The sequence below is a fragment of the Abramis brama genome, assembly GCF_963993115.1.
Source record: "Abramis brama genome assembly, chromosome: 11".
In the NCBI taxonomy this organism is placed as follows: domain Eukaryota; kingdom Metazoa; phylum Chordata; class Actinopteri; order Cypriniformes; family Leuciscidae; genus Abramis; species Abramis brama.
The window spans coordinates 7,694,991-7,711,374 of NC_139973.1; the positions used below are offsets into that span (position 1 = coordinate 7,694,991).

The 16,384-nt window shown below is 36.8% G+C and overlaps 1 protein-coding gene across 2 annotated transcripts; it reads right to left on the minus strand.

The window, feature by feature from the left end:
- Positions 1-246: 246 nt before the first annotated feature.
- On the minus strand, positions 247-16,189 carry stau1 (staufen double-stranded RNA binding protein 1). 2 transcript variants are annotated; one of them, XM_084127676.1, is made up of 15 exons: positions 15,995-16,189; positions 13,814-14,098; positions 12,036-12,157; positions 11,767-11,947; positions 9,232-9,382; positions 8,917-9,088; positions 8,138-8,233; positions 7,846-8,058; positions 6,472-6,615; positions 5,926-6,072; positions 5,076-5,151; positions 4,615-4,937; positions 4,416-4,538; positions 1,309-1,388; positions 247-1,157 (listed from the first exon to the last, which is right to left on the minus strand). In XM_084127676.1, the coding sequence occupies exons 2-15, from the start codon at positions 14,001-14,003 to the stop codon at positions 1,070-1,072; spliced, it is 2,106 nt and encodes a 701-aa protein (XP_083983802.1). In that variant the 5' UTR covers positions 14,004-14,098; positions 15,995-16,189; the 3' UTR covers positions 247-1,069. The 2 variants fall into 2 exon arrangements, with proteins under 2 accessions (XP_083983802.1, XP_083983801.1); XM_084127675.1 differs by having other exon boundaries at positions 4,615-4,940.
- Positions 16,190-16,384: the final 195 nt, after the last annotated feature.

Consider the following 16,384-nt stretch of genomic DNA (forward strand, 5'->3'; position numbering starts at 1 on the left):
GGAATATTACGCAAACCTGCAATTTAATGTTAAATTACCCAAATATACTTTATGTATTTAATTTCACTTTATTAACCATTGTCTTTGCTGCTGGCCTTCGCTGATCCTGAGGTTTAAGCAAACTTATATAAATAGATTCCTAATATAAAAAATAGCTTTTTAGAGCCCTTTTTTAGGCCTTTAAATCAAAAATTTAAAATTCCCTGATTTTTACAGGTATTCCATGACCATGAGAACCACACACAGTTTTTTTGTGCAAGAGGCACATCATTTTTACTCGTATTCCATGAGGAAAACAGGATGCAACTGGCAGAGAGTGGGTGGGGTCAACACTGATAGGAGAATGCATGTTTAACTGACATGACTGAACAATATCGTGCTTTATACATACATTCACTCACTCACTCACTCACACACACACACAAAACAAAAAACACCACACACTCTACAGTGAAGTCACAATAACATTTTCCCAGACCTACATGAAAAGGTAGATTACTTTTTTTGTGTGTGTGTGTTATGGTTGTCATTGTAACTCAAAAAGCACTGAAGAAAAACCGGCACAGCAGAGATGTGTTTGAGAGCTTCATCATATCCTTCAACGGGGTTTTATACTGCACTTCACAACAGCGCTAATACAACCCAACTCGATGGGTTCCTATAATACAACGTTTAAAAAAAAAAAAACAGAAAAATAAAAGCAATAAAATAAAATTATGACACAGAATACATGACTTCCTTTTGAACAATGAAGAAAAGCCAATCTAATCGTCAAACTTCACAATTATCATTTTACAATTTAACAACAAAAACAAAACCACCACTTCACTGGATATGATGAGGCAACTTTTCCAAAGCCTTAGCGTTTAAAAATGTTTCACCGCATGTGCACATTAAACATCAACATCTCTCAATCTTGTTCAACTGCAAGTTTTGAATACTTTAAATGAATTTAAATCCAAGATAAATTCAGAATCACTCATAGGCCTTTTTGAGCAGCCAATCTAAACTCTGCTTCTGATTTTTCTGTAGTGTTTCGCAAATAAAACGACCAATCAAATGGTCAATTCTACACGGTGCCATCCAGAGTCTTTCCGATGGTGCTTGTGTTAGCCGGTTTTAATAATGCACTGCCCTCTAGGTCCTGTTTGTTGCACCTGTGGAGGGGGAGACGGGTCAGAAGAATTCTAAAAACTGTGTAAATCACTCTGGAAGGCATCTACAAAGAACATTACTGTGAATGCATGCCAATATCAATACAACTAGTTCATGTTCATGTAAAAATGAATAAGACCATACAATACTGACCCTGACATTGGTCCATTAGCTGTGCGCTCATTGGACTGCTGGTCAAGTTCTGACAGGAGCTTCAGGATATTCAAAGCAGCCTGTCCGGAGAGATAGAGGCATTGCAATAAGCAAGATACAAGTAGAGATAGATCTTCCACAGTGATCTTTAAAGTACATTACCAAGATAAAGATAAAAAGACTTTTAAATGTTTTGGAAAGAAGTATTTGATGCTCACCAAAGCTGCATTTATTTGATCAAAAATATGGTTAAAAATAGTAATATTGTGAAATATTACTGCGATTTTAAATGAACGGTTTATATATTTTAATGTTTTAAATTTGAATTTATCCTGTGATGGCAAAGCGGAGTTTTCAGCAGCCATTACTTTCAATGTCACATGATGCTTTAGAAGTATATTTAATATGATAATTTGGTGCCCAAGTAGGATTTCTTATTATCATCAATGTTAAAAACAGTTGTGCTGCTTAATATTTTTGTGGAAATCGTAATAAAAAAATTGTTTCAAAATTCTTTAATGAATAGAAAGTACAAAAGAACATTTATTGGAAATAGAAATCTTTTGTAACATTATTAGGGTCAGACCTAGCGCAAATCCTTTTTTGGCATTTTATTTATCAAAGATAAAATTAGCAGTGAAAAGGAGTGGACAGTTATTTTTGCGGCTGCCCTTATTACATAAGCATTTGTAGGAGTTATTACTTTCAGATGCAAAATTTATGGGAGCAGATTTATATGAACCATACAACATGATTTATTAATGTTTGCAGTAATCAATTTACTGGTAATTGTGCAATTATTTAATGCCCAAAAAAGCATGTCATAACCCATTTTAGGCTTGACATGGCTACGATAGTTGGAGAAGTATTGCAGAGAACAGAGAGAGTGTGTGGTAGAGAGTGGAGAATTTTCTCCACTCGTGTTCATTTATTTGGAATGCCAGATGATGTCATCCGAACATATCGATTACCAAGCTCTTGGTAGATTGCGTTGGTCATTATGGAAATGTGCCACCACATGTCTAAGGGGCCGTTTACCAAGGAGTTTACAACTAAAAACTTTGCATGCATTTTGGTCATTCATTTACACGACAATAGCATTTTGAGGGCCTGAAAACACAAACTTTTGAAAACGGGGTTTCAAAGTGCATGTTTTTGAAAACAATACCGTTAATCATCTCCGTGTAAACTACAAAAATGCGAATTTGTGAAAATGGTGACGTAATGCGCGTGCGTATAGGCTATGTGCACAAGCGCCGCGACGAACTTCCGCTATTGTCAGTTGTCGGCATATCAGTTTCCGGTTTACGGCCGCTTCATCGGCATCCGCTGTAAACAAACAAGATGAGTGCTGCTGTTGTACGAAATAAAGAGATACTATGTGCGTGACACATCTAAGTTTCTAAGAACTGTAGGTGGATCTTACGGCCGTTTCCCACATACTCCGTGTGCAGTGTGTGTGTGTGTGTGAGTGCGGTGCAGGGGCAGCACTCGCTATAGTGCTTCACATATGCGTTCGCAGTGAATAACTGATTCACGGCTGTACCACAACAAACACTTACTATTTTTATTTAAAATCCAGAAGTTACGCTGCAACTTTTATTTAATAAAATGTTTTATCAGCATTGCGATTCTCTTTGTAGCCTACACATATAACCTACACTCTTTAATGGACGCATGCACGTTTAAACACAATTTAAACAACGTAGGGCTATTATTCCATGCATTACTTATATTAAGTTGCTCAAGCAAGTGGTCAAATATTTAACTGTAAATTGACAAAAACAGCCGACTCTCATGCCTTTTCTTTTCCATTTAAATTTTAATAAAATAAATCTTGCATGTCACAAAGAACTTGTTTTTCCACCTCCACGAATGAGAGTGTTGATCATTATGTCGCCTTGTTTAAGTAAATTGTAGTTTACCTTGCTTTACCCCGGTCTTCTAAAAGTAAAAAGATGACTGTGAAAAATAGTAGTAGGCCTATAGAATTAAATGCATTTATGGTGAGATTACTACAATTTATTGACAAATTAAAATTTATCTAGATCGTTTCCGTACCGAGTCTATTTCTGCTGTGCTGCAAACGCTGAATTGAAGTGACAGCGCATGTTTCGTGGTCAAAATTAACAAAGATTGACATGAAAATGTAGTAATTTCACCATAAATGCGTTTAATTAAATAAATTGTAGTCTCATTCGTGGAGGTGGAAAAACAAGTTCTTTGTGACATGCAAGATTTATTTTATTAAAATTTAAATGGAAAAGAAAAGGCATGAGAGTCGGCTGTTTTTGTCAATTTACAGTTAAATATTTGACCACTTGCTTGAGCAACTTAATATAAGTAATGCATGGAATAATAGCCCTACGTTGTTTAAATTGTGTTTAAACGTGCATGCGTCCATTAAAGAGTGTAGGTTATATGTGTACAAAGAGAATCGCAATGCTGAAAAAACATTTTATTAAATAAAAGTTGCAGCGTAACTTCTGGATTTTAAATAAAAATAGTAAGTGTTTGTGGTACAGCCGTGAATCAGTTATTCACTGCGAACGCATATGTGAAGCACTATAGCGCATGCTGCTCCTGCACCGCACTCACACACACACACACACACACACACACTGCACACGGAGTATGTGGGAAACGGCCGTAAGATCCACCTACAGTTCTTAGAAACTTAGATGTGTCACGCACATAGTATCTCTTTATTTCGTACAACAGCAGCACTCATCTTGTTTGTTTACAGCGGATGCCGATGAAGCGGCCGTAAACCGTAAACTGATATGCCGACAACTGACACTAGCGGAAGTTCGTCGCGGCGCTTGTGCACATAGCCTATTGTGTGTTCAGTCTATAGGTGCGCAGTGTTTCTTTACAAAGTGACATCGCCAACTACTGGTCTGGCAGCATAATACAGCATTTTTAGTCTTTTGTCACGGGTCCGTTCGAACGGGGATCGCTTTGACAATGTTGTCGTCTGTAGCCGATAAACTTTTCTGTTTTTAGTACATCATTACGTTAACGTACCCTTAACTTCCACTTTTGATCAGTGTAATGTCTCCTTGCTGAATGTATCGATTAATAAAAAAAATAAAAAAACTATTTACCATGTCATGGCAGGACTCCACATCCTTGCCAATGCCGTGGCTGATGAGAGGGGGCTGAGAGGAGCAGTTGATCAGAGACACAAACTCATTCTTGTTATTTTTGGGAAAGTCTTTATATTCAACCTGTGACAAAAAAACAAATAGATTGGTTGAGCGACATCATTGGGGAGGATAAGTGCGTTATCATTATATTCAATACCTGTAATCCCTGTACAGTGGCCAGGTAGCTGAGCTGTTCGGATGGTCTGGTAAGGGGTCCGTGGGGTCTGTGTGCCAAGCTGTTTTTGGTCTTTAGTATACCTTCGGCGGTCGGGGAAGTGCCAGCGTACAGTAGCTCATTGGCAATCATGGCAGTTACTGTGGCCATGGCTGGGTTGGGGGCAGCTGTGCGACCGTAGTCTTTTGCATGGGGTCCCTGGTTGGCACCCACCGCCTGTGCCACCTCAGGCACCATAGGTAAAATGCCAGCAGGAAGCTGCTGATGGCTGAGGAAAGGAATTCGGAAATCTTCCTCCTTATTGACTGCTTTGAGAAACGCAAGTGTCAATCGCAAGCAATAACATTCACTAAAATGAACAATGATACAAGGACCATGTACATATGACCACATCTATATTGATGATAGCAGCTGAATATGACAAATGAGTGGACAACACATACCAAGACCAGCCTTGTCCACAGATCCCGGTTCAAAGAAGGTCACTTTTCGTCCATCTCCAGGTTTCTTAGCAGGTGCCTTTATAAAGATAAATGAAAAAAAAAAGTACTCTAAAACTTTTTACACTAACACCTTTAGTTGGCACTCATATGTTTCTGTTTATGCTCCATGCTGGAAAGAAAGCTATGCAGGTTTGGATGAAAATTACTAAATATTATTCATTTTCTGGATAAATTCAAGGATTGTCAAACTTTTTGATGCCAAGGAGCCCCAAATATGATGATGACCCCCTTCCAAATATATAGCAGCAAATTTTTTTCCTGTATTCAAAAATGTCAGCTGGGTGATAAAATTAGGTGTCATATTATAAAAACAAACTAATTAAATACTTGGCTTTTATATTGTTGTTAAAATAAATATTTTTGTTCTTTTTTATTTCAGATCATGTATTATCTGGCAAATATTTACCTTTTAGTTATTCATTTTTACACAAAATGATATGCAGATTTGTTTTGTTCACCCACCGTTAAGAACTACTTATGCGAAAAAAATTAAAAAGTAATGATTTCTGACCAGTATTTACAAAGAATTAAATAGTAATGTAAACTTTGGGGAATGTAATAAAAAAAAAAAAAAAAAAAAAACCATTACATTAAACATGTTGCATTAATATACAATTAGACCTCTTAACTTTGACAGCCTTAAAAATAAAGTAAAAAATATATATATATTTTACCCTCTCAAACCCTCTTTTCAGTCCCTTCCTGCACAGGACCCCAGTTTGAAAACCCCTGAAACTACTTTCACCATGTTTTTGCAAAGTAAATGCTGTTAATAAGCAGACACTCTCACTTTCTCATCTGTTTTCAATGCCGGTTTGGATGGTTGTGGCTGAGGCACTTTGAAGCCCAGAAGCTCCAGCATCTTCTCGGCTGCATTTCGTTTGGCCACTTTTTTACTAGGACCCATTCCCTCTGCATTCTGACCCGCAATTGACACCTGAACGAGAGGGAAAAAAAACAGTAAGTACTAGTAAGGTTAGATCTGGAGCGACTTTATCAGCTCACAAGGTGCATGAAAGCAGACAACATAAAAAGTGCAAAAAGAGAATCCAAGGAGAACTTTAATAAATTAAGAAATACCAACGCATTTCAGATTAAGAGCCTTCTTCAGGGTATACAATGCATGAACATTTTAAGAAACCATCTCCATACAGAGTAACTCAGTATGAGACAAAAAAGCAGAAAGCGATACAGGGGCACATTACTTATCCGGGAACATTTCTGACAAGCAGGTTGTATATGAAAATGATGGCCAGAAGAACATGGCCTTCACACAAAATGTGCACTGAACTATTATAAAAATGTCAGAGAACAGAATCTTCACTCTGATGAGTACCTGCATGACAAACTCCCGGCGTCGAGGCAGACCTCTCTCCGTCACTAACGCGTACTCTGGCTCTTTTTCTTTCTTAGCCTGCTGGATTTGGGCCAGTCTGCTGATGGGGTTCATGCCCTGACCATACTCGGGACTGGTCTGCAGCTGAGAGCGGGTGCAAGATTCATTAAGAAAGAGATACATATTGACACACTTGATCAATACATTTAGATTAATGAGAATATGATGAAAGGGGCAATCATTTAATTAATTCAATGAAAGGCCTGAAAAAGCACATAGAATGACAGCCATTGGTATCGTCACTCGTTTCCTGATTTGAGACAATATCAATTAAGTTAGGGATATTTCAGTTACATTGTCAAAGGAATTCGCCCATATATACACATCTGTTCAAAGGTTTTGGGTCAGTAAGTCAATGTTTAAAGTTTAAAGAAATGAATACTTTTATTCGGCAGCAACAATGAATTGATCAAAAGTGACAATTTTAAAGGGTTAGTTCACCCAAAAATGAAAATGCTGTCATTACTCACTCACCCACCCTCATGTCGTTCCAAACCAATCGGATTTCACCAAAATATCTTAATTTGTGTTCCGAAGGTGAACGAAGGTCATACGGGTTTGGAAAAACATGAGGGTAATGACAATTTTCATCTTTGGGTGAACTAACCCTTTAATGTTAACGATTTCTGTTTCAAATAAATGCTGTTTGTTGGTATTTACAGGTAATTAAAGAATCCTAGAAAAAGAAATTCACTATTTGTACAAAAATATTAAGCAGTATAACTGTTTTCAACATTGATAATAATAAGAAATGTTATAGGAATGACTGCTGAAAGGAATAAATTACAAATAGAAAAATTATTTAAAATTGTAATATTTCAAAATATTCATCAAAATGCAGTTTTACTGCATCTTTAAATGAATGCAGCCTTGGTGAGCATAAAAGACTTCTTTCAAAAACATTTAAAAAAAAAAAAATCTTACTGACCCCAAACTTTTCAACAGTAGTATAACAAAATCACTAAAGAATATTTGTATACAAGATTTATCCATTAAGGCAGTTGGTACATTTTGAAACCACTTTAGCTAATTGGCCAATCAGGCACATGCAGTTACTGGCCAAATAAATACTCTCTGAATTAAATATAATCAATAAAAAAGATTATTTACTTCCCAGGCTGATATACTGGTCTATAACTAGAAAGAACACTCTAACTTGGTACTTTAATGATTACATTATTGTTTAACATTTTAATAGGCAAAACTATTACAAATCAATAACTTTAATATTTATTAGCAACGTTTTTTTAGTTTTTGAACAGAACAGCACTCCAGCCATCAAATTAACCCATCCAAGTATAAGTCCTCATCTACCTTAATAATGGACTTGCTTTTCTTTTTAATGCGTAGTGGTATTTTGTCTGTGACAGGTAGTTGAGGCAGTCCGCGAAGCTCCTCCAGCACAGCGATGGCAGCTAGCTTCTTGGCGATCTTCTTGCTTTTGCCATCCCCCTCCCCTGAATACTCGCCCACAGAAACCCTCACCATGAAGCTCTTCATGTGAGGAGGCCCAGCCTCTTTTAGCACCTGTATACAGTGAGGAGAATTAAAGAAAAGTGAACAATTTGTGGTTTGGTAGCCTATGCATGATGGGATCATGACATACCTCAAAATTCACAGGCAAGTTGCGCTTCAGTGCAATCTCGAACACTTGGCTGATCTCGGATTTGTTAAGGTTTTCTTGTACTGGCTCTTCTTTCATCTACATGACAGAGATTATTATTCACAATTTAACTAAATAGATCAGATAATTGCATTTTGCTTGTATTTACTAGGTTCAAGAATTGAAAGCAGCACTTTTTGAAGAATGACTAATGCTTGGTACACACAGCACGATTTTCAAAGTTGTTGGATCGCTGTTCTTCTCGCACTACACAACTGTCTGGAGTACCATTTGGTTGCTGTTGTGTGCACATTACATGATGGATTATCTACAGGGGGTCACATGTTACACAACATTTCAATAGGAAGAATCGCAGACAGCTCTGTCTGGTCTACAAACTACATTCCGCTCCCAAACAAACGCTAGAATTGATACAGGAAATAAATGTAAGATCATGCATGAGACAGGATTTCTTTCTTGTTAAAATGATGCATGTAAGAAGCATGTGACCCAAGTTGTCTGCGCACCAATTTACAGTGAAAAAAAGAAGAATATGAAGGAGAGAAGCCATGCATGCTGAGGTTTTATGACTGCAGACAAGTCCAGACATTTAGCATGCTAAATATCTCACAGGCATCGGCGATGCGTTTTTGATCACACAAACTACATGACTGTCAAAAGTTACACAAAACTGTCGGTGAGTGAAAATCGGGGCTAAAATCGTGTAGTGTGTACCCGGCATTACTGACAGCCAATTCATCATGTTATAAACATGAACTCACCTCAGACAGTTGCTGCATTATTGGCTCTTTCTGCAGGTATTTGATAGCTTTGGCCGCAGCATCATGTTTGGCTGCTTGACGCGTACGGCCCTTGCCGTGGAACTGTTGTCCACCGATAGACAGCTCCATATGATACAGTACTGGCCCCACAGGAGGAAATGGGTAGTAATAACTGATCAAGAGAAGAAAAGGGAATAGTATAATATTATCTTTTTCTGACAAAACATAAGAGTAATCACTGGCTATCTTAGCCAACATTTCTATTTTACATCATTCAATAAGCAAAAGCAAAAGATTCAAATAGAGAGTGCATACTGCTGCATGGAGCGTGCATAAGGGCCAGGTGCTCTGATGTTGTAGTTGAATGCTGGTCTCATCCCATGGTAGGCATCTATAGGCTTATAGATGGGCTTCTTGCCCAACTTCATACAAAGTGCATTAAGCTCCACAGTGTGGGTTACGTTATCTGCATGAGAGAGAGATGCATGTCAAACAGCTGCTTGCACTGCTAACATTCATGGGGTTCAACCTACATGGGGTTTAATCTATTACTGTGAAAGCAGCAATATTGTGAAATATTTTTACAATTTTAAAATGTTTCCTCTGATGGCAAGGCTGTATTTCCAGCAGCCTGTACATAAGCATTACATTAATGATTATAATATGCTGATTTAATGGCAGAAACATTTCTTATTATTATCAAAGTTGAAATCAGTAGCGCTGATTAATATTTTTTGGTGAATAAGAACTTCAGAATAAAAGCATTTATTTGTAATAGAAATCTTTTGTAACCTTATAAATGTATTTACTGTCACTTTTGATCAATAAAAAAAATCCCTACTGATCCCAAGCATTTGAACTGTAATTTGGGATATAAAAAAAAAAAAAAAGAAAAAAAGAATAATGTAATTTGTCCTGGGAATTTTCAGCAGCCATTACCATGATCCTTCAGAAATCATTCTAATATGATGATTTGGTGCTTAAGAAACACTTCTTATTATTATCAGTGTTAAAAATAGTGCTTTTTGTGGAAACTGATGCTTTTTTCAGGATTATTTGATGAATATAAAGCTCAGAAGGACAGATTTTATTTGAAACAAATTTTTTGTAACATTTTAAACATCTTTACTGTCACTTTTGATCAATTTAATGCATGCTGGCTGAATAAAACTACAATAAACTATACATTACTTCAAAGACAGATTAACTCCAACAGATACATTCAAGGTTAAAATAAGTGGAAACAAAGTAGACATTTATTTGGAATTTTAAAGGAATAGTTCACCCAAAAATTAAAAATCAAAGATCATCTACTCACCACGTATGAAAATAGTTCATGTGACTGTACATTTGAAGTCTCTAAAGCAGATGTAGCAAACCCTTCTCCTGGAGAGCCCTGCTCCAACACACCTGCCAGTAATTTTCAAGTAATCCTAAATTGGTTAGATGGTTCAGGTGTGTTCGATTAGGGTTGGAGCTAAACTCTGCAGAACACAGAGCTGGCTAAAGCAAAGCAAGTCAATATGGATTCCTTTTACAATACTGTTTGCCTTTTTGGAGCTCGACAGCCCAATTCATGCAGGTTTCGGCAATGTGAAGATGAGAGAATTTTCACTTTTGGGTGATACTCTACGGAGCCCTGCACATGACATGCAGGAAAAAAATATGTATATCGTGGCCACAAATTAACAATTCATTACCACGCCTTACTAATGCGTCAGCACCTTTTACCAATTCGTTGCCTCATTTTAAGTAAAGTGTGCGCATGATATAATAATTCATTCTCTCGTTTTACTAAATCATGTGCACAAAATAATAATTCCTTCCCTTGTTTTACTAAATCGAGGTCATAGTTAATTCCCTTGTTTTAGTTTAATCAAAATGAGGGAACGAATTAGTACAATGTGGCCACAATTTACTAAATCGAGGGGACAAATTATTACATAATGCGTATGATTTACTTAAAACGAGGGAACAAATTATATCGTTCGCACGATTTACTTAAATGGTTAGTTCAAACAAAAATGAAAATTCTGTCATTAATTACTCACCCTCGTGTTGTTCCAAACCCATAAAACTTGTTCATCTTTGAAACACAAATGAAGATCTTTTTAATGAAATCTCATTCAATTCAATGAGATTAAAAATTAAAAAAGCTACACAACAACTACTTCAACACTTCAAAAAGTTTGTAAAACTAATCCATATGAATTGAGCGGTTTAGACCAAAGTTTCTGAAGAGACTTGATCGCTTTATATGATGAAGAGTTCATTTAAGCTTTCATTCACATTTAAACATTGATTAGTGAACATAAACAGAAGCTCAGCCGAACCTGCTTGACGGGCAAGAACAAACCTCACTGGTTTTTGCGGAAGCTCAAATGTGCCGTGTAACACGAAAATTAACCTCATTGGTTCTGTGGAAGCTCAAACGTGCTGCGCAACACGAGAATGAACCTCATTGGTTCTCGGTCAATTAATATGGATTAGTTTTATGATCCCTTTATGAACTGAAGCGTCAAAAGTGGTAGTTGCGTAGCTGTCAATGGAGGGACAGAAAGCTCTCAGATTTCATCAAAAAGTCTTCATTTGTGTTCTGAAGATGAATGAAAGTCTTACGGGTTTGGAACGACATGAGGGTGAGTAATTAATGACAGAATTTTAATTTTTGGGTGAACCATCCCTTTAAAATGAGGGAATTAATTATTATATTGTGCACACAACTTACTTAAACGAGTGAACGAGTTCATAATTCGTGGCCACAATATATATATATATTTTTGACCGCATGTCATGTGCAGGGCTCCGTATTAGTCCTTTTGAGAAGATAAAGAAAAAATGTGGACGTACACTCTGAGCCCTTGTAGATCCCATCTGGGTTCTTGCCAGGGTGGCGGGGGCTTCTGTGACTGGGTTTGGGGAGAGTAGTTTCGGCAAGGGCACATGATGCTGCTGAGTGCTGGGCTTTTTTGATACTGGTCCCCTCTGCATCCCAGTGCTGATCCCCCAGAGATAACCGCACTGAGAAAATCTGACCAACAGACACCATCAGAAAGTTCAGACAGGTGGGAAGAGATAGTTTTGTGTGTTTGTGTATATAGTAAAGTGCCAAGTCTTACCTTGGAGTGGGCTGGTCCTTGTTCACTGAGTAGCTTGTATTCAGGTTGGATCTTATTGTAACGGGCTAACTCGTTTATCAAGCACATTGGGGTCTTCTCTTTAGGGTTTGCCATGTTAGATACTAAAATCGATAAATCAAAAAGAAAACATTTTAAAACTCAACCAATCCAAGAAAATCATTTTGTTATCAGGGCAAAACCATGTACTGATGTTTTTGCATGTGCATTAAAAAAGCCTGAAAAATACACTATTCATAAGTTTGGGGTCGGTTGGCAAGATGTTTTAATGTTTTTAAAATAAATATTTTTAGGTTTCAAAAATATAATAAAAACAGTAATATTGTGAAATAATAACATTTAAAATAACCGTTTACTATATTAGTATACTTTAAAATGTAATTTATTCCTGGCAAAGCTTAATTTTCAGTGTCACATGATCCTTCAGAAATCATTCTAATATGCTGATTTGGTGCTCAAGAAACATTTCTTCTTATTATCAATGCTAAAACAGTTGTGCTGCATAATATTTTGGGTTAATAGTAAGAGTTTTAAAGAGCAGCATTTATTTTAAAACAGAATTTTTTTGAAACATTATAAATGTTACACCTTTTCACCAGGCGAACCCGGGGGGCCCACACTTAAGCCCGGGGTTATTGTCCCAGCCAACCCGGCCCTCCAGAGAACCGGGCCACTGGTTACCCTGAATCAACTTTTAATCAACTCAGGTTGTGCGGTTTCAGCCTCGACCTCCGGGGACCCTTCTACTTTCACATTTGATCAATTTTATGAATCCTAGCTGAATAAAAGTATTAACTTATTATTAATTTATTTTAATAACCATAATGACCCCAAACTTTTGAACTGTAGTTTTTCAACATGTTTAAATAGACAATTTCAAACCATTGTTGTGGATGCGAAATATGTTATTAAAAGTAATCTTTACAAAAAAGTTTGAGATTCCCATGTGGGCCTGGGCATAGATGAAGAATTCAAATGTTCAAGTTTTCAAGTCCTAACAGTTAAAGGCCCACTGAAGTGCCTTGAAACACGCAGCATTATTCAATGTGTTGATATAATTTTCTCTGAAATATGACGACAGGGTGGGACATATCGAACAGCTCCACCCCTTTTAAGAAATAACCAATAGCGTTTAGTTAATATCACAGCTGGGCCAGAGCCATTGAGCTCGGCAAAGCCGCAGTTTCCTTCTTTATATTTTAATATATCTCCATATAGCTTTAAAATATAGAATTCTGTGTAGAATTCAAGTGGGTCCGATACTTTTTCTGGAATGCGCCGATTCCCTATGGCAGAATCGTGCATATGATCCGCTCTGTGCTATCGTGCCTCTGGACCAGAGCAGTGGTTCACGTGACACTAACGTGAAACCAGACTTCATTCGCCCCAATGGAAAGCATATTTACATTGTCTGAATTGTTCCCTATGCCATATATAGTGTAGAAAATAGTAAATGTGTAAACAAGTGACCAATTTTAGCCCCAGGTTCAGCGTCTATTTGGGGGCAGGACCATGTAGATTCTAAAGAGCATTTGATTGGACAGGGAATCTGACGAGAAGCTGAAGTGCAAAGTTGGCAGAAGTGAGAGACAAAGTTTTGAATGCTTATATCTACTAAATGTGAATTTTGTCAATGTTTTGGAGCAATAACAGTAAGGCTAACATATTCTTACTAAAAGCCAAAAAACTTCAATTTTGATTTCATGGGGACTTTAACAATGCCTTTTGTCTAAAAATGCACCAAGCACTTTATCACCAACCTGTGGGGTTGCAGAAGGGCGTGGCGGATGCAGAAGGCAGGGCGGAGTTTCGTAACGGGTGACTGGCACTCTCTGAGGGTAAGGGAGCAGAGGCACAGGGAATGCTGAACCCAGGTTGGGGCGGGGCCAGCTGTAAAGGGGCGGCACTGGGTGCAGTGTTGACAGGCGTCTGGAACTGAAGCTGTGACATTCTGATTGGCTGGTAGGAAGATGGATTGATTGAATGACCAGGTATAGACTTTGCCGTGAGGTACGAAGAGAACTTTATTAAAGAAGGGTTGTAGCCTATGTGAAAGAGAGAGAATGAGATAAGTGGGTTTGTAGAATGAAGGACTGCAAAGCTCTACCTGCAGAGTGGAAAAATGAAAAGGATCAAAATTCGTTATCATAGACATGTTATGCGTTATCAACCAAAAGATCAATCTACATTTGCATTTCCAAAAAAATTTAATATAAGTGCTAAAGCAAAAGAGTAATGTTCATACAGTATCATACAGGTAAGCTTAGATTTTAGGATTTGACAAAGTAAATGAAAAGCTGCATCTTTACGCATACATATATCACAACACGATACTGTCTTGGCAGTGTCTACATCTATATTAGTAGTGAAAAATCTGTGAACAAATCAGTGTTTATGAACAATTTGTTAAGTGAATGAATCATTCTTGTTCACTTCTTTGCACTGCCATTTTTGATGTGATATTGTTTTGTTTAAAAGTAAAGAAGACTAATTTTAATATTCCAGTGACGCCATTACTGTTGTCAAGGTTTTGAATGGCGATTGGTGTTCCAACAGCGTATACAGATTTAAACGTAGCAACACAATTTAAATGATCAACAGAAGTTTTAAAAGAGTCCGAGTTAGATTATTCAAGCTGAATTATTAGCAGAAGATTTTAAAGAAGGATTTAAGAATGATCTAATTTTTTTAAGTTTATTGATAAAAAAAATATTTTAAAAAGTTTGCATGTGTTTTATGTTTTGTATCATATTTAATACATAAGGCCTTAATAGCTCATATAGTGAGAATATGGAGCTCATAGGGAGGGGGAAAAAAACACCCCAGAAATATTTCGAGGAGAAAAAATATGTAATTTGGTGCAGTTGCATTTATTTATATGGACAAAAAGTAATATGAAACTTTAACAGCCTATAGTGTAAATACATTTTTATTACAGAGATTTTTTATAACGGACTACTTACATAAAATGCATATTATATACACATATAGTTGTCACTCTATATCTCCAAATATCATGTTTTATTAAGACATTTAAACCCTTAGATTTTGATGGGCAAAACCTATAGGCTAATGCAGTGCAATACAATGATGATTGACAGATATACAAATAAATGTCCCTGAAAATCCTGTTATATCATATTTGGAGCTTACATGTTAACATTAAGTTGCTTTAGTCCAGTAAATGTTCGTCTTTAAATATTATTCTTAAAAAATGTATTCTTACATATACTCCATAAAAATCATTAAAGAACGGTACTGCAACCTGAAGGTGGGCATTTTTAGAATTATACTAAAGGCCTTTTACTTGCTAAAAAAGTATGAACTATCAATCAGAGGGCAAAATGCATTTAGAAGACCAGAGAACAGGTTTTCCAGCAAAGTTTTGATCACAGCATTTTACAGTAACATGGCAACGAGCTCTTATTAGTTGACAATTCCTGGAAGTCTACTCAATAACAAGAAAAAGACATATGCAAAAAAGTTGACAATAGAACAGTAGGGGTTAACACATCCATTAACACAGTAGTCAGGCAGTCACTTAAGATTAAACTGATATTTCATAAATTAACATTAGCACAGCTTAAATATAATTAGTATGTACAATATAGTTTCCTAGTCTCCAGTATGCAAAGTCTACTGAATTTTAATATGTTTGATTTTTTTTTTTTAACTACCGCATAAACTGGTTAAAATAAATATCAGCTGTCAAGACTCCTCCTACTCCTGCAAAGCAAAGTATCGAAGCAAGCGATATACACAAACAACCACTATACACATTTATACCAAGCATGACATAACCAAATCAGACCTGTTTACATAATATTCTATGTGAATTTCAGTGAAAAGCAGCTATGACAGTATGCGAGAAGATCCATTGATATGAATGGCTCGAGCTAACACACTAGCAGCTCGCGCATCTCCTGCTGAATAAAGCTCACCTCAGTTCATTTCTCCCCGGTTGTGATTTACTCCATGAGTTACGATGTTAAAGCGTAGTGTCAGTTCGGTTTCGTCTTATTTTAAGGGGTTCTGGACTGGTTTAGTATGAAAAAACGGGGAAAGAGGTAGAGAAGGGTGAGTGTAGACAGGGCAAACACTAAAGAGAATAGCCCGATATTTTCCGCCCCTGCCAGGAAATGACATCACGCCAGTTATTTGTGGGGTTAAAATTATGAGAAAAGGTTTTTTTTTTAATAATTTAAATTACCTTTCGGCTATTTAATTACTCGTATTTAAACATAATCTGAATCTGCCGAGTTAGATATGTGGTTTGGTGAGCCGGGCCTTGTGTTAGTGGTGGTGGGTGGAGGGGCTGTAACTCAATCTTC